Source organism: Procambarus clarkii, chromosome 1, assembly GCF_040958095.1.
Source record: "Procambarus clarkii isolate CNS0578487 chromosome 1, FALCON_Pclarkii_2.0, whole genome shotgun sequence".
Classification (NCBI taxonomy): Eukaryota; Metazoa; Arthropoda; class Malacostraca; order Decapoda; family Cambaridae; genus Procambarus; species Procambarus clarkii.
Window position 1 is genome coordinate 5,580,621 of NC_091150.1, and position 23,647 is coordinate 5,604,267.

Here is a 23,647-nt window from a genome sequence, read left to right on the forward strand (position 1 = left end):
ATTTAGAGACAATTCTGTAACCAATGTTTCAGCGATGTGTAAATATTTCATTCAAAATGATCTGCTACCAGAAATTTTAGCCAAATATCCCCAGTTTGCTAACTGTAGGTAGTAACTGAGTGATTGTAACCTATCCACCGCTGCCCACTGGATGGGGGTGGTGTGCAGGACAAACATATAAATTTTGACACTAGCTCTCCACATATGTCAGTTGCTTAATTTAGAACCTGTACTTGAGGTCGATCTCGAACCCATTGTTGATGTGATGACTTATATTGAATTTTGTAACTAGCTCATCAAGATTGTAACTTGCTTAGCTAAATGAATTGTGGGGTTCAGTCCCTGAGCCCATTATGTGCCTCTGTAACCCTTTCCACTACCGCCCACAAGATGGGTATGGGGATGGGTATGGGGGTGCATAATAAATGAACTAAACTAAAAAACCACCTCCAGGCCCCCCCCCCCCGAATTACTCAAGGAGCGACATACACTGGTACCCGGCCACACACACCACTACACAATGCCAAGTCAGCTGTTGTTTTCTACAGGAAACAATAAAACATGTTAATGATTAATAATGTATATTAACCCTTAAATGGCGCATAGCTATATACCATTTGACACCCACAGGCGCATACCAAAAAAAAAAAAAAAAAAAATTTTTTCTTCCTAACCTGATAATTTGTGTTCACTGATCACAGGAAAAATAATAAAAAAATCGTAAGTGGCATATATTGCCCACTATAGGGCGGGGAATTCTGGCAAAAATCAGGCGCTGACTGAGCGTGCGTCCCAGGCGGTCTGTTGATCGCCAGCTGTCAGGCCGGAGTTTCCACAAAGAGATAATTACCTAATTATTTCAATGTCTCTGATTGATTTTTCGTAGTTTTTTTGCTGTAATATTATTCAATAGTGTGTAGTGTGATACATTTATATAATAAAATGAGTGAATCATCGCTGTACTCAAAAATATGGTGTGCATATTGTTGATTCAATTATGTTCATCAAACAGTGAACAAATACTTTGTCGGTTATTACACTATATACACAGGTTATATATAAGTATCTGCATGTTTTGTTCACCATGACGAACCACTAAGTTGGTATGCTGAGTGGCAGTGGCAGGCAGTGACTGGCTGCCACTGGCTGCCACTCCCTCCCTCACCTCACCTCACCTGACTTGCCACCATTCTCCACCCACCATACTGTTTTTGCTTTTATATACAGACGTTATATATAAGTATTTACATGTTTTGTTCACCATAACTGTACATCTAAGCTTGTATGGTGAGTAAAGGCACAAAGACGTAGCTACTCACAGTCAGCTGGTGGCGGCCGCCCTCAAGGCCAGACGCACTAATATTTCTCCTACAACAATACTGTTTGTGGTGTTATTACGCTATATACACACATTATATATAAATATCTACCTGTTTTATTCACCATACTTGTACAAGTAAACTGGTATGGTGCCCAAAGACCATCATGGTCATCAGTAAACAACATGGTAAGTCCTGCAGACGACGCTCCTCCCTCAACAAAATGGCGGCTCCCAACCTCCTACTCTCGCTGTTATCTCACACTATACACACGTTATATATAAGTATCTAGATTTATGTTCACCATAGCGAACCACTAAGCTGGTATGGTGAGTGCAGTCAATAAAAGGTGGCCACACACACTCAAAAGACAACGCCACCATCCTCCCTCCCACAGCATTACTCCTCCCTCCATGGTGCACAGTGCCAAATATCACCACAATCCTGCTATTATCAGAAGCCTGGTCAGTTTTATCACAGTCAGGGGTCTTCTGTAATAATATCATCGCTACATAATAGCATGAACAAGTATATTATGGCATTTTTAGGCGATGCTGTGGTCACAAGCTGAACAGCAGTGCTGTGAGTTCATGCTGCGTGCGTCAGGCTTGGTAGCTGACTCAATACTGAGGCCCCTAACACCCGGGAGTTTGGCCCACGATTTTAAAAAAAAATGGTGTTTGTTTACAAGAGCCCTGATGAAGGTGTGGTGAACCCCGTGTATCCGCGGGCCTTTTAAATCTTGCGTAGTACTCCAAAGCATCACATGATGCGATGCGCAATTTACTGCAAGTCGGTCAAAGCATCATATGATGCGATGCGCAATTGAAGGGTTAATACATGAAAATTAACATATTTTGGCATAAATATTTTACAGCTAAGATTGAAATTTTTAATACAGAATGGATGAGAGGTTTGGCAGCCATGCGTGGTCAGCAACCGTCCTCCCCCTTCGCCACTCTTACAAACGTCACCACCCTACATCACCACCAACGCCTCCCTCACCACCAACGCCTCCCTCACCACCAACGCCTCCCTCACCACCACCTCCTCCCTCCCTCACCACCAACGCCTCCCTCACCACCACCACTGCCTCCCTCACCACCACCACTGCCTCCCTCACCACCACCACCACCGCCTCCCTCACCACCACCACCACCGCCTCCCTCACCACCACCAACGCCTCCCTCACCACCACCGCCTCCCTCCCCACCACCACCGCCTCCCTCCCCACCACCACCGCCTCCATCACTCCCTCACCACCACCACCACCATCACTCCCTTACCACCACCACCACCATCACTCCCTCACCACCACCATCACTCCCTCACCACCACCATCACTCCCTCACCACCACCACCACTATCACTCCCTCACCACCACCACCACCATCACTCCCTCACCACCACTACCACCATCACTCCCTCACCACCACCATCACTCCCTCCCTCACCACCACCACTGCCTCACCACCACCACTGCCTCCCTCACCACCACCACTGCCTCCCTCACCACCACCACTGCCTCCCTCACCACCACCACTGCCTCCCTCACCACCACCACTGCCTCCCTCACCACCACCACTGCCTCCCTCACCACCACCACTGCCTCCCTCACCACCACCACTGCCTCCCTCACCACCACCACTCTCTCACCACCACCGGGAAAGCAAAATATAATACTGTACAACTGTTTACACTTTGTTGATGACAGTGGCTGTCATCAACAATGACAGCTCGGTCTCGGTGATCGCTTGGACAAACATTCCTCGCTTAATCCTTAAACCGCGCAAATCCTATATATATATGATATCAGTGACAAAACCGAAACCGCACACATCATTTATATATGCTTTCGTGTCTAGCGCTATAATTTAAACGCCCTGCGTGGGATAGGGGTAGTCATCGGCGAGCCTCAACCGACCATAAACACACCCCGCCTGGGAAAAAAATCCAGTGTTGATCCCCTTTGTGTACAGGCCTCCGTTACCCGGCGGACACCATGGCGAGCGCATCAAGTTCCAACGACCGACCCCGCTCAGCGAGGCGTTCCTCGCGACCTCTGACCGAGGATAAAATTAACAAGAATTTGTTCTCAGATGGTGATGAGTCTGATATTGACGACTCAGACTTTGATCATGACTACACACAGCCCTCAGAGGTGGATACGACCAACGACAAGTGTGAACATGCTGGTTCCACCAGGGCTAGGCCTAGCATCTCGCCCATGCCTCCTCACCCTCACTCCACCCCAATTTGTGCAAGACCACACAGTTCATGTGCTCCCTTGCAAGATATTGATGTTTTGCTCGGCTATTCTGAAGAAGGTTAATCATTTTCCGATTTTAGTGACTTTGAATCGGAAAATAGTTTCGCTAGTGCAAGTGGACTGTGTGGTGTTGCCAAGTGACAACTTGTCATGTCAGCAGCATCTGGCCAAGCCATCCGGCACCGCATGGCACCACATGAACAAAGACCCTCAACATGGAGTAATTTTCCGTCACCGTCCCTGCCCGTCCCTACTGTTCCTAGACCTGCTTCAGCTCCTGGTCCACGGTTTCCTCGCCATGATGCCACTATTGACTCTCGAAAGACACCCAGTGTTTTTGTGTGGAGTGATGGGACAGATTTTGTTTCACAAATTCCTGGTTTTGATAATTCAGATGTTGGAATTACAGACATTTTCCCTGATAGAGGTGCAGATATGTGTGAAATGGACTATTTTACTGCATATTTTGATGAGCCGCTAATTGAATATATTGTTCATGAAACGAACAAATATGCGACTGATCTCATTGATGAGGAGTTATCCGATTATTCACATTTGCAGCGATGGAAAGATACGACTGTAGGTGAAATGTATGTGTTTCTGGGGGGAGCCCCGTCGGCTCCCCGGAGCTTTACCGGCTGATATGCTAATGTCAGACTTTGGCATCAGTCATGTGTATGGAGTTCTAGGGCCTACCGGGGACCACGAGCCAGAACCTGGCCCCCTCAGAGAGGCAAGGGGAGCAATGGCCTATAGAAACCCCCGTGTGGTTGGAAGCATTCTATGTCTGCCATCGACCGGGTCAAGCATCCAGAAAGGTAAGCATTCCAAAACAAACCCCTATTCTGGTGAAAATTGCTACCTAAGCCGAACTAGTGAATAGAACTCTTCAACAGAAAACACGGAAACTAGTATGACGTCATACGTCACCGCGCCGCTGTCTGCGCAGCTCCCCCCTCCCCGGGAGGGGGAAGGGGGAGCCCCAGACCTCCCACGCCGGCTATCCACCCATCAGTTCTTCGGCTGATGCTATAGGCAATGGTTATGTGCTCCGGCTCCAGTGGTTGTTTCAGCACTGTACCTAGAGTGTGGTGTCTGTTTTCTAGGTGGTGCGTGAGCCGGGTGTGATTCTTCAGTACTCGGGCTGCATGCGCCTAGGGTTCCCTTCCCTAGGTGCCCTGTAAGTACTGCCCTTGGGGCTTGGGGCCACCTTCCACAAGTTCCTTGGGTCCTGCCCCTGCTTGGCCGTTTACCGCTTGGTTTTCGGCCGCTCTTTGTGTGCTCGGGTGTTCTGTCTCCCTTGTTCGCCTTAGAGTAAGGGGCAGTGTTTGCACTGGTGGGGCGCGGGGTACTGTGCAGCTTGTCTTTACCAATCATAGCGGCCGGCTCTGTTCCGCTTGGGTACGCTGTCCTCTTGCGGGGTTTTCTTTTTCTTTTGTTTATATACCTGGTGGGGGGGTCTGCCTTCGTTCTTGCCCCTTGTGTCCCTTGTGTTCTGAGTATTTCTGGTGGTACCCCCTGCTAGGTCCCCGTGAGTGTACACGTCCCGGGGGTTCAGCTCTTAGAAAGTTGTTTGGTAGCTTGGGTGCCGGTTAGCAGTACCCTGCCTGGGATTACCTGAGCGCGAGTCCTCTTAAAGTAAACGCTCGGGACCCTGGGAAACCCCTGGGGGCGCGCGGGTCCGATGGATGTGACCCCAGAGCCCCCCCCTCGCTTCCAGCGAGTTTGAGGGTTGCTCTCACCTTTTGTCTCTGGGTGACTCTCTGTTTTGCCTCCGTCTGCTGCCTGTGGGGTCGGTGACACCTTCGACCCGGTGTCCTGCGAGTTTGGTTGCTCGTTGTGGCTCGGTTACCCAGTTGTGCTAACAAAGCGGGTGCGGGCAGCAGGGGCGTTGCACTTGAGCCTTGGTGGTGGCAACGTTCTCGTGGTTTCCTCCCCGGGAGCCCCGGGGCTGCCCCGTTGTATTTCGTTTTGGGACTTGGGGGTGTTGGTTGCTTCGGTTCCATCCACGCCCCCTTGTCTTTCCCCTGGTTCACCCTTCCTGCCTGCATCCGGTTCCTTACCGTCTGTAGGTTCAGGGCGGGGTGTTTGGTGGTGTTGAGACTCGGGCAGTCTCGGGGAATTCCCCTTCCGGGGTAGTGACGGGGGCATTTGGGCCTGTTCCTCCAGCCGTGTTGTATGTCTGCCAGTGGGCTCCCTTCCTTAGTGTTTTCACGGCTGCCCCGGTTTTCTGGTACGGCCGGGGCTTTGGGGGAACGGCTCGGCCCCGGGGCCTGTCGTGTAGGTTCCCGGGGCTGGGGAGGGGCTGACTTGGGGGGGCCTTGGCCCCGTTAGACTCCGTGGGGGGTTTTATCCCCCTCTAGGCGGGGCTTGTGGTTACGCGGAGTGGGGTCTTTCCTCCCCACTCGCCGTACGTGCTGTTGGACGTCGGCCCCTCCCCGGGCTCGGTTCCTTGGCCTTTGAGTCGGTTGGTTCCGTCCTGTGGGTGGATGTTTCCTCCCCCGCTTTTTGGGACGGTGTTTTTGTCATGTTTCCCCGTTCGATGGGGTTCTGCGTGACTCTTGATCTCGGGTGCGCCTGCACCTTCGTGTGCCTTCGGGACTAGTGTTGGCTTCTGTGTTCTCGAGGGTACGGGAAGGTTTTTCGCTACTTCCCGCATTATTGGAACGTCTGTCAGCTCCTACTACTTGTCGCCCGTTTGGGCTACTTGTCGCCCGTTTGGGCTACTTGTCGCCCGTTTGGGTTCCCTTTTTTTGGGCTCTTTCCTTCTTTGGCCGGTTTTATTGTTCCTGCTTCCTCTTTTGGCTCTTTTTCTCGTGCAATAGTCCTGGCTGGCGCCTTCCCGCAGGGAGGGTGTGCGGTTCGGCCAGCGTGTTATGCGCATGCGCCGTGGAGTTTGTTTTGGTCTGGGCGATGGTTCAGTGCTGGGGTTTTGCGCCCTTTTTTGCTACAGTGCTTCGCCTCTCGTTCTTCTCCCTGGCTGCGGTATGTGCCCCTTTGCGCCAGGGGTGTCCTGGTTCCCAGTTGTGGGGAGGACACCGCGGTTTTCTGTGTCATGGGTGTGGACCGCCTCCTTCGCCTCTCCCTGTTCTCCTGCGGGTCCGGCTCTGGCGTCTTCACCTGGCGGTGCTCCCAAGTTCTTCTGGGCACGGTTGAGTCGTGTCAAGTTCGAGCCACCATTCGCCAGGTGAGTTTCTGCGGTCTGGCGTCTTTTGGCCGGACGCTGGATGCGGCGGTGTTCATATACCTGTCTTTATTTAGGTATAATTTTGTACGACTGAGACCGTTCGCACACCAGTGACTGTCCCTTTATCACCCCTTCCTGTCCCCCTCATGTGCATGTCCAACCCATGCTGGAGTCATTCAGGGGACCCTCCTTTTTTACTGTTGTGAGGTGTGGGGGTTGTAGGGTTGGTTCTGTACTCACCTGGTGAGGCTCCTGGCTGTGCTTGCAGGATTTGAGCTCTGGCTCTTGGGTCCCGCCTATCTGGTAGAACTTGCGGGATAGTACCAGTGGAGTGCAGTGGTGCTATTGGCACTTTTGGGGAACACTGTATTACCTTCAGTGGTCTGTGCTTGTTACACGACCTACTTGCGAGCATAAGCCTTCTTGCTGGTTCGTCCGTGGACTTCCAGGGCGCACTGGCCTGTTTTCGTATGGCAGTTCCGGCCCGTCCTGGTTGTGGGGGTATGTGGGCCGGTGGACTGCTCCTAGCGGCTGCCTGGTGGGCCATCCTCTGGCCGGTCTGGCCTGACCTTGGGCCGGGCTTGAGGTGTAAAAGAGCTCCCAGTACCTCATCCAGCAGGTATCGAGCGGGGTTTCTCCGCCGTCGGTCGCCTGGTGCAGGTTTCTGGGCCTGCAGGGTTTTGTCGTGTCTCCGTTGGCCCTGTCTGGGGTCTGCCTGCTCCGTTCTCTGCCTTTGCAGAGGGGAGTTGCTATTTACATGTTGCATGTTGCAGTGGTGCCTGTTGCTGCTGCTGCTGCACGTGAGCATTGGTACCGTGTTTCACGGTGGCGTGTCCTTGTTCCTGTGTCCGGTTGTGGAGTGGCGCTTTGCTGCCGTTTTGTGCCTGGGGATTGCGTGGGGTTTTTGTCCCTGCCTGATTGTCCACCCCTGGTTGTTCTCTTGGTTTTTTTTTTTTGTGCTTCTGCTCTTTCTTCCTGCCTCTTCTGCAGCAGGAATGTTCTGCGTGTGTTCTTAGGCGTTGGTCAGCCTGTGTCCTGTGATGTGCTTCTTTGTCTCGGTCTGTTGCAGTTGTTCGTGCCCCTTGGTTCGGGTCCTGTTCTGGCGGCGACCCTTCCGCCTTCTTTGGTTTTCCTAGCTTGCCCTGCCGGTTGTTGTTGTTTTATTTTTTTGGGGGGGGGGGTCTTGCGATGTCTCGCGTCGGACCCGTCGTTTCTGAACTCCTGGCGGGCTTGCATGCTTCGGAGTTTTTCTGTTCGGCAGACGTTCCATCTCCTTGTGCCGCCTGGGTTTCGGTGGTCGCGCCCGAGATCTTCTCGCGGCTCCGCCTTTTTCCTGGGCTCGGGGGGGCCTTGTCGGGGCTGCTTATGTTCTGCCTCGTGGTCTCGCCTCCGGTTGGTGGTCGGGTGGCTTCGTGGTAGGTGTCCCACCTGCGTGCTTCTTGGCGGCAGTATGGGGTATTTTGGCGGTCCTTCCTTTTCCTGTCCCTTCTTCGGTGGGTCCTTCTTGTTGGCTTGGTTTACTCTCGGCTTGGTTTTCTAGTGGGGGTTGGGGGCCGTCGTCTTGCCACATACTGTCGCCTCTTTTCGTGCGGCGCAGGCGGAGCCGCTTCAGCTTGCTTTCGGTCTTGGTGTTGCTTCTGCACCGTTAGTCAGCTGTCTTGTGCGTCATTTCACCTCCGGCCTGTTCGTGCGCCGCTTGCACCATCCTGGTCTCTGGTCAGCGTGCTCTGTCTTCTCCTCGGTTGGTAGTGTCCCTTCGGTTCCGGTGTGTTTTTTCGTCGGCTCTTTCCTTTGGGCCTTTGCCTCTGGGGGTCGGTTCGCTGTGTTTTCTTGCTCCTTCGGTTTTAGCGTTTTGGTTGTTTGATGGCAGCAGTCTCCATCTTTTCTGGCGCGGGGTGGGGCTGCTGCATTCTGGAGGGGTCCAGGGTTTGTTGGTGCTTTGTTAGTCGGGCCGGGGGTGTGTCGTTTTTGTGTTCAGTGGCGGCCCTCTGCTGTTGTTTGCGTGCCACGGCGTTTGGGTCCGGAGCGCGTTTTCCGTTCCGGTTCTGTTCTTCCCGATTCGCGGGTGATGGTGTCCCGGGTGGTCAGCCGTGTTCTTGCGGCTAAGCTGCCTGTGTTCTTCCCTCATGCCTGTGGCGTTCGTGGCTTCGCTGCTCTTGCTGCCGTCTGGGCGACGTGGCCTTGCAGTCTTTCGGGCATGGATTTTTGGTGTTCGTGCAGGGGCCTTGCTGCTCGTGGTTCTCGTGTTGTTCCCGGGATTTTCGGGGCTGTGGCGCCTTGGGTTGGCGTTTGCTGCCGGTTGTCTCGCCTCCTTGGGGGGTGCGTGGTGTCCGCCTCCCGGTTTTGTCCCTTTGACCTTCCTCTGTGGGTAGTTCGCTCCGGGGAGCCGACGGGGCTCCCCCCAGAAAACCAGCGTTGAATGTAATGAAACGCCATTTTCTGGGTGAGACCCGGAGGCTCCCCGGCAACCCTCCCTCCCTCCGGTCGGCGTTTTTCGCGTGTTTTGACATCCAGCCTCAGAACTGATGGGTGGATAGCCGGCGTGGGAGGTCTGGGGCTCCCCCTTCCCCCTCCCGGGGAGGGGGGAGCTGCGCAGACAGCGGCGCGGTGACGTATGACGTCATACTAGTTTCCGTGTTTTCTGTTGAAGAGTTCTATTCACTAGTTCGGCTTAGGTAGCAATTTTCACCAGAATAGGGGTTTGTTTTGGAATGCTTACCTTTCTGGATGCTTGACCCGGTCGATGGCAGACATAGAATGCTTCCAACCACACGGGGGTTTCTATAGGCCATTGCTCCCCTTGCCTCTCTGAGGGGGCCAGGTTCTGGCTCGTGGTCCCCGGTAGGCCCTAGAACTCCATACACATGACTGATGCCAAAGTCTGACATTAGCATATCAGCCGGTAAAGCTCCGGGGAGCCTCCGGGTCTCACCCAGAAAATGGCGTTTCATTACATTCAACGCTGGTTTTTTGGCACTGTGTATGTTGATGAAAAATTGTGTCAAACACGTAATCGACCATTATTGGAGCAAAGACCATACTGTTCCAACACCGATGTTCAGCAAATATATGTCTCGAGACCGATTTGTGAAAATCCTCAGGTGTCTTCACTTTGCAAATGATGAAGACTGGAATGATGATGATAGACTTTGGAAGGTAAGGCACGTCCTGAATGAACTTATTGGAAAGTACAGGGATTTCTACATACCAGCTCAGAAGCTTGTGATTGACGAATCCCTTGTGCTTTTCAAAGGACGTCTCGCCTTCAAGCAGTATATTCCTTACAAGACACTGATTTGGATTGAAATTCTTTGTACTCTGTGACTGTGAAACAGGAATGGTGTTACATATGATAATGTATACGGGTACAAATGTAGACCTTCCTGGTAATGACCAACATGGCTTCTCAGGTAGTGTTGTGAAGTCACTGCTTGCACCATATCTGAACAAGGGCCACATATTATACACAGATAACTATTATTCCAGTCCCTTGCTAACTAGGTTCTTGCTTGATAATAGAACTGGAGTGTGTGGCACAGTGAAGGCAAAACGAAGTTAAATGCCAGTGTTTCCAGGTGCTATGCAGGTTGGTGATTGCGAGCTCAGAAAAACAGGTGGAATACAGTGTGTCCTCACTTGAACGAACTATATGGGGCGAGGCCGATTCGTTCCAGTGCGGAATTCGTTCCATCCGTCCGGCCCCCCAAAAAAACCCCTCTGACCCCCCCCCCCCAAAAAAAAAAAAAAAAAAAAAAAATTTTTTAACCTTAATTTATGTAATCTTTCTAAATCTAAAATCTAGTTTATAAATCTAGCAATAAATTGTTTCTGTGTTTTACTGTACTTACCTTAACAGTTGAGTTGTGTAGTGCAGACTTTTAGCCTCAATACCCTGAGAGTGCCAGATATGATATGAATATAAATTCATTAAGGAACAGTAACTTTTCTAACAAATGTACATTATACACTACAGTCTGTACATAAAGTAAAAACCACTAGAATCACACTACAGTACTTAAGTAAACGTATACTGACTGTACTGTATCACTTAAACTACACTTTTTATGCTTTGTACATTTATGTCATTAGAACTGTGTTGTACAGCTCAATTGGCACTCCCAGGTAAGTTATGGCTAGTGCTGGGTGCTGGTCCAGTTGCCCGGGCATCCTCAGGTAAGTCCTTGCTGGTGCTAGGTGCTGGTCCAGTTGCCTGGGCATCCTCAGGTGAGTCCTTGCTAGTGCTAGGTGCTGGTCCAGTTGCCTGGGCATCCTCAGGTGAGTCCTTGCTAGTGCTGGGTGCTGGTCCTGTAGGCCTACTGTTAAGCTGTACCAAAAACTTTTGAATCTTAGTTTGTTTCTTCATTATGAGCTTCTTCATTATAATATCTTTCAATCCTCTTAGGTGTAGATAATAATCTGCCATGTCTTCATCATCAGTTACAGCAACCATATCAAGCAGCTGATTAAGGTTTTGCAATGATGCAGCATATGGAATAGGTAACATGCTACAGGTATCTTCCTCCTCTTCCGCATCCTCATCAGCATTACCAGTAACACACTGGATAATCTCATCATCAGTTAATTCACCATAACCTTGATCATCAGCATCATTATCTAACCACTCAGTCACATCAGAAAGTTGCAAATCTTCCTCGCCAGCATCTCTTAATGTCTCAAAAATCGCATTATCAAAGCCCTCAAAATCAGTCATCTTCTTCTTCATTCTCATCAGGTACCGGACTCAGAATTTTATTCCATGCGTTCTTTAATGTGGTGACCTTCAACTCGTTCCATTGTTTGGCCCAGATGTAAATAGCATCTTTAATTGAATATTTCTTGAAGTTTTCTAGTGTTCTACTAGCTCTTGTATCCTTATTAAGCCTCTCGTCTTCCTGAGAGAGCAGAACTTCCATTATTTCTACATTCATAGCTCTCTTATAAAGCCGTTTGAGAGCATAGATAACCCCCCTGATCCATGGGCTGTATTAGAGATGTAGTATTTGGTGGTAAAGCCATACATGTTATTTTACCATCAGGCAATGTTAATTTAGCAATGGGGTGAGCTGGGGCATTATCAACCAACAGCATTGCCTTTACATCAGCAGGACGAATGCCACGCTCATTGATCTGATGCTTTCTTACTTCTTTACAAAAGTGATTCTGGAACCAGTCTTCAAAAATAATCTGTGTGAACCAGGCATTTTTGGTGTTGTAGTAAACGACAGGTAATCTGTTCATGCAGTTTTTCAATGCTCTGGGGTTGGCAGATTTCCCAACAATTGCGCACTTTGTTCGGTGACTGCCATCTGCATTACTGCACAATAATGCTGAAATTCTTTCCTTGCTTACCTTGCGACCAGGAATACTCTCCTCAAGCCTAGAGGCCAAAGTGTTTCTTTGAAGGCATTTCCAGTTAAAGCCTGTTTCATCTGCATTGTACACTTGAAACCAGCTTAGATTATTAGATACCATGTGCTGAGAAAGTTGATATTTAAATGCATTAACACTTCCTACATCTGCACTTAAGGCTTTGCCACAAATTTTCTTGTTAATGATGCCATGCCTCTCTTTAAATTGACATACCCATCCAGTGCTAGCCTTGAAATTGTCAATGTTTAACTTTTCAGCAAGTCTTTCAGCTGCATTTCTAATAGAATCAACTGAAACAGCAATTCCTTTCGCACGATGCTGTGTAAACCATTTGAATACAGCAGAGTCCAAATCCGTATATTTAGCAGGCTTCAATGTTTTCCTGTTGCCTATTGCATGAGTTTGACTTTGAGCAACGAATTTCCTAATATTATCCTTCTGCTTTTTTATATCACAAACTGTAGCTTTACCGATGTTGAATTCTTGGGCGAGACGGGTGACTGAGTATCCACGCTCTGCTTTCTCTATTAAATCAATTTTCTGATCAATTGACAAATATTTTCTCTTTCGTTTTAAATCCTGAACACCACGAATGCTGCTCTGAGACATCTTGACAGAGTATAAGAGCACAAACGATAAAAATTGTTCAAAATTATCCTTCACGCGCGAGCAACACGTTTTCACACTGGGAGGAGGGGAGACAAATGGTGCCAGCCACCTCACCAAGGCCTAACGTTTACACGACCTGTGCTTGTTTTATTGGCCTACTCAAAATTTAATCTAAATAGGCTTACAAATTGTTTTCAAATAATATTGTTTGTTGTTATAATTAATAAAATATTGTCTGTTTTGAAGTTTTATTCATTTTATACAGTACAGTACTGTATTACATAAAACCTAATGTATTACAATACAGTACGTAGGCTGTTAGAGGGAGGGAGGGAGAGATCCAGGAAACAAAACCCCCTCCCCCCCTCCCCCCCCCCCCCCTCCCCCGCAATGGCTCAAGGAGCGACCTGCCGGCCACACAAAGCCAACTGTTATCTACACCCCAATTTTATTAAAAATTCAGTGAAAAGGAAATGTGTTGAAACTGTTTAAAATATGTACTGTATATATCACAATTTTCACCATTATTATTGCGCCAATATGACATTTTTCTAATAAAAAGGCTATTCTCAGTGTTGATAATGCGATAATTATTATTAAATTGACTCTTGGCATCTGACGACGAGAGAGGAGAGGAGTAGTGGCTGGTCTCTGGTGGTCAGGTGCAGGTGGGGGGGGGGGGGGCTGGAGAGGTAGCAAGGAGCCGCCAGTCACATGTGGTGCCTGCCTCTACAGCCTTTACTGACACCACTACTGTACCTGTACAGTATTACTCCAGCCTCCCTTGACAACTTCTACCACTGACAACACCTGCCCCCTAACAAAAACCCCTAACTACTGACACCATTTGCCTCCTGACAACAACTCTCTCACCAATCCCCTCCTGACACCATTTCATCACCATTTCAGCTGGTTGTCAGCTGCCTGGCTGACAACCAGCCTCCCATGAGAATACGTAACTTACACCACCTGCCCCCTAACAAAAACCCCTAACTACTGACACCATTTGCCTCCTGACAACAACTCTCTCACCAATGCCCTCCTGACACCATTTTATCACCATTTCAGCTGGTTGTCAGCTGCCTGGCTGACAACCTGCCTCCCATGAGAATACGTAACTTACACCACCTGCCCCCTAACAAAAACCCCTAACTACTGACACCATTTGCCTCCTGACAACAACTCTCTCACCAATGCCCTCCTGACACCATTTTATCACCATTTCAGCTGGTTGTCAGCTGCCTGGCTGACAACCTGCCTCCCATGAGAATACGTAACTTACACTACCTGCCCCCTAACAAAAAACCCTAACTAATGACACCACTTGCCTCCTGACAACAACTCTCTCACCATTACCCCCCTGACTCCATTTTATCACCATTTCTCCCTAGAAACAATGGGTAAGGATAATAAAACACTACACATGTATAACTGTTTACACTCTGGCGAATCATAGTTGATGACAGCCAGCTCCGACACTCGGCCTCGGTGACCGCTTGGACGAACATTCCTCACTTAATCGAACATTTGTATGTTCCACTGAACATTTGGTACCGAATTCAATTTGTTCGGCTCTTCCGGGAATTCGATAGAGCGGGGTCTGTTAGACTGAGGAAGCACTGTACTTTCAGTGCGGTGGAAAGACAGGCGTGAAGTGAACATGTTGACCATCATTCACGCTGGAACAATGCTGGACAGTGGCAAGGTGAACAGAACCACCAGAGAACTAATCTATAAGCCAGATTGCATCTTGGACAATAACATCAACATGCATTTGGTGGATAAATGTGATATGATGGTGGGGGCAGTAGTGTGTGTACGGAAAACAGTGAAGTGGACCAAGAAAATGTTTTTCCATCTTGTTGATGTAACAATGCTGAACAGTTACAATATGTATCTTGACAAAACAGGTGGTAAACGTAATTTCCGTGCATTCAATTTTACTGTAGCAACACAATTACTACAGAAGTTTGGCAAAGTAATTCCTGGCATACAGAGGCCCAATCTGAACCCAGTATTGCACCATGCTCCAACACCCAGCCTCGCTTACAGAGATGCCTTTTTGACACACAATCTCAGGTTTTTACCACCAACTGGAAAGCGTGCAGTAGGCCAGCGTGCATGTGTAGTATGCTGGTCAACAACCAAGAGGGAACAGAAAAGAAAAATGGTGATGACTTGGTGCATAGCGTGTCAAGTCCCTCTGTGCCATGTCCAATGTTTCAACGAGTATCACAGTCTTGATGACTTCTAAATGTCCAAGACTGGTGCCAAAACATGTAAATACAGAATAAGTGGGTGTATATAGTGGAAATAAATCATAAGAAATTTATATTTTATTGAGAAATAAGACATTTCTGGGGGGAGCCCCGTCGGCTCCCCGGAGCTATCCCAGGCTGATATGCTAATGTCAGACTTTGGCATCAGTCATGTGTATGGAGTTCTTAGGCCTACCGGGGACCACGGCCAGAACCGGGCCCCCTCAGAGAGGCAAGGGGAGCAATGGCCTATAGAAGCCCCCGTGTAGTTGGAAGCATTCTATGTCTGCCATCGACCGGAACAGGCACCCAGAAAGGTAAGCGCCCCAAAACAAACCCCTATTCTGGTTAAAATTGCTACCTAAAACCGAACTAGTGGATAGAACTCCCCAACCGAAAACAAGCAAACTAGTGTGACGTCACACACTGCCGCGCCGCTGTCTGCGCAGCTCCCCCCTCCCCGGGAGGGGGAAGGGGGAGCCCCAGACCCCCCGCGCCGGCTACCCACACCTCAGTTCTTGAGGCTGATGCTATAGGCGATAGTCGTGTGCTCTGGCTCCGGTGTCGCTACTGCACTGTGCTTTGCGTGTGGTGTTAGTTTTGTGGGTGCGAGAGCCAGGAGTTATCTTCAGTACTCGGGCTGCATGCGCCTAGGGCTGCCTTCCCTAGGTGCCCTGTAAGTACTGCCCTTGGGGCTTGGGGCCACCTTCCACAGGCTCCTCGGGGTCTGCCTCTGCTGGTCCGTTTTACCTTTCGGTTTTTCGGCTGCCTGTTGGGCTCTTGGGTGTTCTGTTCTCCCTTGTTACCGGCAGGTAAGAGGCAGTTTGCACTGGTAGGGGCGCAGGGTGCTGCTCAGCTTGTATTTCCCGACATCGCGGCTGGCTCTGTTCCTTGGGGTTCGCTGTCCTCTTGCGGGGTTTTGTTTTTCTTTTTGTTTTTGCCTGGTGGGGGGTTCTGTCATTTTATTCAGTTTGTTTTTGCCCTTCCACTGTTCTCCTCGGTGGCGCCCCCTGCTAGGTCCCCGTGAGTGTACACGTCCCTGGGGTTCAGCTTTAGAAGTTTGCTTGGTAGTTTTGGGCGCCGGTTTGCAGCACCCTGCCTGGGACTACCTGAGCGCGAGTCCTCTTAAAGTAAACGCTCAGGACCCTGGGAATCCCCTAGGGGGCGCGTGGGTCCGATGGATGTGACCCCGGAGTCCCCACTCGCTGTGTGCGAGTTTGAGGGTTGCTCGGTCCCCTTGTCTCAGGGTGACCCTCATTGCTTTTGCCTCTGCCACGCTGCCTGTTGGGTCGGTGATACTTTCGACCCTGAGTCCTGTGAGTGTTGCTGCTTGCTTGTGACTCAATTTACCCAATCCTCTGATGATTCTATTCGGGTACAGGCGGCACGTGCGTTGCAGTCTAGGTTTCGTCTGTTGCAACGCGCTCGGTTGGTTGCTTCCCCGGATGCCCCGGGGCTGCCCCGCTTTGCTTTTCGAGACCCGGACTTGGGGGTGGGGGTCGCTTCGATCCTGGTTCAGTCCGCACCTCCTCGTCCTTCCCCTTCTGTTCGTTCTGGTCCCCCGCCCCTGCTTCCGGCCCCGAAGCGTCTGAGGGTTTCGGGGTCGGAGCAGGGGTTACTTGATCTCGAGACTCGGGCAGCTTCGGGGGTTGCCCCTTCCGGGGGGGGCGGCAGAGGCATTCGAGTCTTGTCTCCCGGCCGAAGCTTCAGGGTCTGACCAGTGGGCCCCCCTTCCTCCAGCTTTTCCGGCTGCTCCGTCCTTGTCTTGTGGGGTCGGGGCTTGGGGAGAGGACTCGGCCTCGGGTCCTGTGGTGACGGACCTCGAGGCTGGGGAGGGGCTGACTTGAGGGCCTTGGGCCCCGCTGGACCCCGCCTGGGTTTTTCTTCCCACTGAGCGGGGCTTATTGTTACAAGGAGTGGGGTTTTCTTTCCCCCCCTCTGCGTACGAGTTGGATTTGGTGTCGGCCCCTCCCCGGGTTCGGTTCCGTGTTCCCCCGGGTACGTCGGTTCCGTCCTTCCGGAGGTTTTCGGCTTATCGCATCCAACCTGGTGTGGTGCGAGCGGCCTTTGCAGCTTACCCCCTGCGTGACCCGGATTATGCCTCGGAAATGGATCCGTCCACGTTCAGGTTTGGGACTTCGTTCCCTTTCTGGCTCCGTTACGAGGTTCCGGAGTCGTCCTGGCTAGCAGACTGCCCCTTGTTTGGTCTGGATTCCTGGCATTCCTTCTGTCGTTCCCGCACGCTGGAGTGGCGGGAAGCTTCCACGGTGCTTCAGGTTTTCCTGGGGGGTGAACTTGAGTACCTGAATGAGTGCTTGTTTGCCCTTGCCCTTCCCCGCGATGTGGGCGTTATTCAGCTCCATGTGCAGGTTCCCTCCCTTTCGGCGGCGCTCGTGGCGGAGGACTTGCGCGCTCGGGGCCTTTTGTGTTCGGCCTTGCGGTTCTTTTCCCTCCTGGAGCTGTCTTCGGATTGGCTCGTGGAGGATGTGGGGACGCTTGGGTCCGTCCCGGGGTCCGGCACCTTGTCCTCGGCTGCGCGTTCGTCGGCTGCCTTGTTGAAGCTGTTCACGCCGATTTTGCGGGATGCGGTTTCCCTGTTCTATGCTTCCCGTCTCGCGTGTCGGCAGGCGGTGCTGGGTTCCTCCGTGGAATCTGCTTGGGCTCTGGCTCTTAGGCGTTCTTCTCCTTTTTGTCCTCTCCTGTTTGGGGAGTCGGCCGTGGCGCAGTTTATTCAGGCTGCGTCGGCGGCTTGTCGTCCGATGTCGGACTTGTTGGTTTTCCTGGGGTCCCGGGGTGGGTCTTCCCGGAAAGGTCATGCCAGGGCTTGGGGTTCCTCTCGTCGTGGTAGGCCTCTGGTGTCAGGTTTGGGGTTGGCTCCTCCTGCGGACCCTCCCTCGTCTGGTCGGCGCAGTGTTCGCGCTGTGCGGGGTTCTGGGTCTCGTAAGGGTCGCCGGCCCTTTCGCGGTTTGCCCCCTTGACGGGGCGATGGGGGGGCGGCTTGCGCTGTTCGCCCGCGCCTGGTCCCACGATTCGTGGGCCTTTCGGGTCGTGTCTCGCGGCCTGCGGTGGCGTTAGGTGGCCCCTCCCCCCTTTGGGGGGTCGGGGCTGGCAGGGCATGTTTCTTCCCCTGCGCTCTGTCGAGTCGTCTTGGAGTGGGTACGCTTGGGCGTCGTCGAAACGACGTCGTCCCTCAGATGGGTTTCCCGTCTGTTTCCGGTTCCGAAACGGGACTGCGCGGACCTGCGGTTCATTCTGGACTTGTCCCGTCTGAACCCCTGGGTTCATTGCCCCTCCTTTCGGATGACTACGCTGTCTCAGGTTCGGCTCCTCTTGGAGCCGGGAGCTTGGATGGTGTCCCTGGACCTCCGGGACGCTTATTGGCATGTCCCGATTCTTCCGCGGTTCAGGGACTGGCTCGGTTTTGTAGTGGGGCGTCTGAGTTACCGCTTTCGTTGTCTCCCGTTCGGGTTGAACCTGGCACCTCGCGAGTTCACGCGCCTTACACGGGTTGTGGTGGCTCGTTTGCGTCTCCTAGGTGTTCGGGTGTTGGCCTACCTCGACGACTGGCTGGTTTGGGCTCCCAGCCAGTCAGCTTGCTTGCTAGCCAGGGATTTGGTTCTTTCCCAGCTCGCCAGGGTTCGGGTTCTTGGTGAACTGGAGAAAGTCCCATCTGGTTCCCTCTCAGGTTCGGACTTGGCTGGGTCTCGTGTGGGACTCTCGAACCGCCTCCTTGTCTCTCTCCCTCCGGAGTCTCTCCTGCGGCTGCGGTCCCGCCTTCGTCTGTTTCTGGAGGGCCCTCGGGTCACCCGGCGGTTGCTCGAGGGGCTGTGCGGGAGCCTGAACTTCGGGATGGTGGTCTACCCGCCGGGTCGGGTTTGGCTTCGACGGCTGTTCTGGTTCCTTCGGGGTTCCCCCTTCCGCCTCTCTCGCGATCGCAGGGTTCGACCCCCGGGGGACTTGCGTCGGTTGCTGCGTCACCGGCTTCCTTTTCGGGTTTTTCGGGGTTCAGTGCCTTGGCGCCTACCCGAGCCCTCGCTCGATGTGTACACGGATGCGTCGTCTCTCGGCTGGGGTTTTGTGACCAGTGCTCACCAGGCCGGCCAGGGGCGTTGGGATCCGTCCTTCCGTCGAGCTCACAGTACGGTGCGGGAATTCGCGGCAGTGTGGTTTGCTCTGGGGAGGATTCGGGTGGCCCGCGGATCGACGATTCGGCTCCATTCGGACTGCTCTCCGGTGGTTCATTGCCTGAACCGCGGGGGTTCGATGCGGTCCTTGTCTCTTTGGGGTTGGTCGCTTCGGGTGACTCGTCTGCTGAGTTCTCGGGGTTTGGCTCTCCTGGCGGTTCACGTACGGGGTGTGTCCAACGTCTTGGCCGACGCCCTGTCTCGCTTCGTTTCCCTCTCCACAGAGTGGACGGTCGACGACGAGTCCTTCCATTTTCTTTGCCAGACGTTCGGGCGCCCCGAAGTGGACCTCTTCGCGTCGGCGTGGTCGCGGCGTCTTCCCGTTTATGCGGCGCCCTTCCCCGATTGCGAGGCCGTCGGGGTCGATGCCTTTCGGCTCGACTGGTCGAGGTGGGGGTTCCTGTACCTCTTTCCCCCGGTTCGGCTGTTGCTCCAGGTCCTGACTCGCTTAGAGACTTACCGGGGGAGAGTTGTCCTTCTGGCCCCTTGGTGGCCGGCCCAGCCTTGGTTTCAGGCGCTGGTTGCTCGGTGTCCGAACCCGAGGGTTTTCCCGCGGCTCCGCCTCTTTCAGCAGATCGGGCCGGTACGTCACGTACCTGGTTCGATCTTCTCCTCGAGTCTTCGCGTATGGTTTTTTTGACTCGAGTCTATCATCATCTCTATGGTGATCAGGTGGCCTCCTTGTTGGTGTCCCACCTGAGGGCTTCTTCTCGGCGGCAGTATGAAGTTTCCTGGCGGTCCTTCCGTTTCTTTTTGCGTCTTCGTCGTGTTAGCTCCTTGTCTGTTCGGGTGGTCTTGTCCTTCCTCTCGTGGTTGTTTCAGGACCGTCATCTTATGCCTAACACTGTCGCTTCGTATCGTGCGGCGCTGGCGGAGCCGCTTCAGCTTGCTTTCGGTATCGATGTTACGTCTGCGCCGTTTCCCAAGCTGTCTCGTGCATTGTTTCACCTCCGGCCTGCTCATGCGTCGCCTGAGCCGTCCTGGTCTTTGGACAGAGTGCTCGCTTTCCTTTCATCTCCTCGTTTCGTTGTGGCCCCTTCGGTCCAGGATTGTTTTTCCAAGGCACTTTTCTTGTTGGCTTTGGCCTCTGGGGGTCGGGTAGGGGAGCTTCATGCTCTCCTCCGGCGCAGGGGTTTCTGCTCTTTTGGTCGTGGTGATAGTTTTGTTCGTTTGCAGCCGTCTCCTTCTTTTCTGGCGAAGAATGAGACTGCTGCGTTCCGGAGGGGTCCATGGGTGGTTGATGCTTGGTTGGTCAGGCCGGGGGTGCATCATGTTTTGTGTCCGGTTGCGGCGCTTCGCCGTTATTTGCGCGCCACAGCTTCTGTGTCCGGGGACGCGCTGTTGGTTGATCCGGTTTCCCTTCTTCCCTGTTCGCGGGTTCGGGTCTCTCAGGTCGTCCGCAGGGTTATTAGGTCCAGCCAGCCTGCGGTCTGTCCCCGTGCCCATGACATTCGTAAGTTCGCGGCTCTTGCTGCCGTCTTTGGGAATATGTCTTGGTCTGATATTCGGGCGCGGGGATTTTGGCGGTCGAACAGGGTCCTGGCTGCTCGTTACCTTGTGAATGTCCCTGGGCCTCGTCGGGCCTGTGTTGCTTTGGGTCGGCGGTTGCAGCCAGTTGTCTCGGCTTCGAGTTGAGGGGTGAGCGACGACCGCCTCCCGGGTAAGTCCCTCTTTTTCTGTCTGTGGGTAGTTAGCTCCGGGGAGCCGACGGGGCTCCCCCCAGAAAACCAGCGTTGAATGTAATGAAACGCCATTTTCTGGGTGAGTCCCGGAGGCTCCCCGGCATCCCTCCCTCCCTCCGGTCGGCGGTTTTTCGCGTTTTTGACATCCAGCCTCAAGAACTGAGGTGTGGGTAGCCGGCGCGGGGGGTCTGGGGCTCCCCCTTCCCCCTCCCGGGGAGGGGGGAGCTGCGCAGACAGCGGCGCGGCAGTGTGTGACGTCACACTAGTTTGCTTGTTTTCGGTTGGGGAGTTCTATCCGCTAGTTCGGTTTTAGGTAGCAATTTTAACCAGAATAGGGGTTTGTTTTGGGGCGCTTACCTTTCTGGGTGCCTGTTCCGGTCGATGGCAGACATAGAATGCTTCCAACTACACGGGGGCTTCTATAGGCCATTGCTCCCCTTGCCTCTCTGAGGGGGCCCGGTTCTGGCCGTGGTCCCCGGTAGGCCTAAGAACTCCATACACATGACTGATGCCAAAGTCTGACATTAGCATATCAGCCTGGGATAGCTCCGGGGAGCCTCCGGGACTCACCCAGAAAATGGCGTTTCATTACATTCAACGCTGGTTTTTTGTGCAGATACTTGTGACACTAATATGTGGATACAATATACATTGACAACAGTTTTATGTTTATAAATCTTCTTGTGAGAACATATTGAACCACACCAGTGAAAAAAATGGGTGTAAAATACGCCATAGATACTGTAAATAATAACGCGAAAATAAATTCGAGGCAACTCGGGCTCCTTCTCCGTTGTGCCTGACTCACCCCCGGCGCACAGCGGTCCAGCGAAGACGAAGTGTGACGTCATCGCCGATCTACTCGGCTCATTTACATTAACGTTAAATGCAATTAAATTTTTGTATTATTTTTCCTGTGCTCAGGGAACACAAATAAAGAGATTAAAAAGAAAAAAAAAATTTGGAATTTTTTTGTTGTTGCGCCTGTGGGTGTTAATCCCATTTCGACCCCTAGCGGCCCGAGGGTTAATCGAACATTTGTATGTTCCACTGAACATTTGGTATCGAATTCAATTTGTTCGGCTCTTCCGGGAATTCGATAGAACGGGGTTCGTTAGACTGAGGAAGCACTGTACTGTTTTAATGTTTACTTTACCTTATGAAGAGTAGTTGCTAGCTTGAGGGAGACGATGGGGAGGTGGGAAGGAGGAGAGGGGTTATGGTGTGGAAGGAGATTCCACCTCTGAGTCAGGCACTCTCTCTCTCTCTTGGGAATTTAAACCAAATTTCATTTCAAATGTCACACAAGGATGTGTTAGACCAGCACCAAATAAAAAACTATGTCAATTACACTTGTTGTGTCAACAATACAATGGTCTTACCACGAAGATACAATACAATGCCGTTCTCCCAAATAGGCTATGTGACTATTAGAGAAAACGGAAATTTCTTGGCAAACATGTTTATACTATCCCCAAGTCGATCGGATAAGAATTGGATTTTATAGAAATATTTGCTCAAGTGACGCTTGAGCGCAGTGTTTGGGTGCATTCAAGAGAAAAAAGTGTGTCACGTTCAAGTGACATATACCTGCGAAAGTGATAACACTTTCACAAAGTGATAAATTAATTAAACATTTTCACACACCGGGTTGTCACTGCTTTATCAGAGCAGCTTTTCCAAGAATGCGTTCACCTTTTCAAACATGCCCAACACTTCCCTGATCTCAGTGGAAGAGGCAGCATCCTCCCTTACCTCCTCATTCCCTTACGAATGGTGTAAATTGTTGATGAGGACCTGCCATACTTCCTTGTGAGATCAGTCACACAGACACCACACTCATGCTTTGCTATAATTTCCTTCTTCAAATCTACAGTAATTGTGTCTTCCTCTTGACAACACTATCATTAGCAAGCAGCTTCTTTGGCGATATCGTGCATTACAAATTGTAGTCACAAAACCACTAAAAACCCAAAGAAAAGTGGAAATAAATCCAGAGGGATGCTTGTCGTGTGCGATACAACAACAACACTGGCGTCGGAGGCATCCGAGAATTTGCGAGAACCCGCGAGATGCTAGGAAGCACCATGTGGTTTTGCTCGTTAACCCTTCAATTGCGCATCGCATCATATGATGCTTTGACCGACTTGCAGTAAATTGCGCATCGCATCATGTGATGCTTTGGAGTACTACGCAAGATTTAAACGGCCCGCGGATACACAGGGATCACCACACCTTCATCAGGGCTCTTGTAAACAGACGCCATTTTAAAAAAAAATCGTGGGCCAAACTCCCGGGTGTTAGGGGCCTCAGTATTGAGTCAGCTACCAAGCCAGACGCACGCAGCATGAACTCACAGCACTGCTGTTCAGCTTGTGACCACAGCATCGCCTAAAAATGCCTTAATATACTTGTTCATGCTATTATGTAGCGATGATATTATTACAGAAGACCCCTGACTGTGATAAAACTGACCAGGGTTCTGATAATAGCAGGATTGTGGTGATATTTGGCGCTGTGCGCCATGGAGGGAGGAGTAATGCTGTGGGAGAGAGGATGGTGGCATTGTCTTTTGAGTGTGTGTGGCCACCTTTTATTGACTGCACTCACCATACCAGCTTAGTGGTTCGCTATGGTGAACACAAATGTAGATACTTATATATAACGTGTGTATAGTGTGAGATAACAGCGAGAGTAGGAGGTTGGGAGCCGCCATTTTGGTGAGGGAGGAGCGTCGTCTGCAGGACTTATCATGTTGTTTACTGGTGA

General features: G+C 51.6%; 2 protein-coding genes across 2 annotated transcripts in view; one reads left to right on the forward strand and one right to left on the reverse strand.

Annotated features, from left to right (window-relative positions):
* The window catches only part of LOC123750801 (tripartite motif-containing protein 59-like), a 178,388-nt gene that overhangs the window by 15,511 nt on the left and 139,230 nt on the right, over nt 1–23,647 (forward strand). The gene's annotated exons all lie outside the window — the stretch shown is intronic.
* On the reverse strand, nt 11,711–12,754 carry LOC138356863 (tigger transposable element-derived protein 7-like). Its single transcript, XM_069313232.1, has one exon. It carries the CDS (start codon nt 12,752–12,754, stop codon nt 11,711–11,713), a length of 1,044 nt encoding a protein of 347 aa, XP_069169333.1.

Excerpts from the sequence above, each read along its gene's own strand:
- LOC138356863 (XM_069313232.1), bottom strand. The coding sequence starts at position 12,754 with ATGTCTCAGAGCAGCATTCGTGGTGTTCAGGATTTAAAACGAAAGAGA.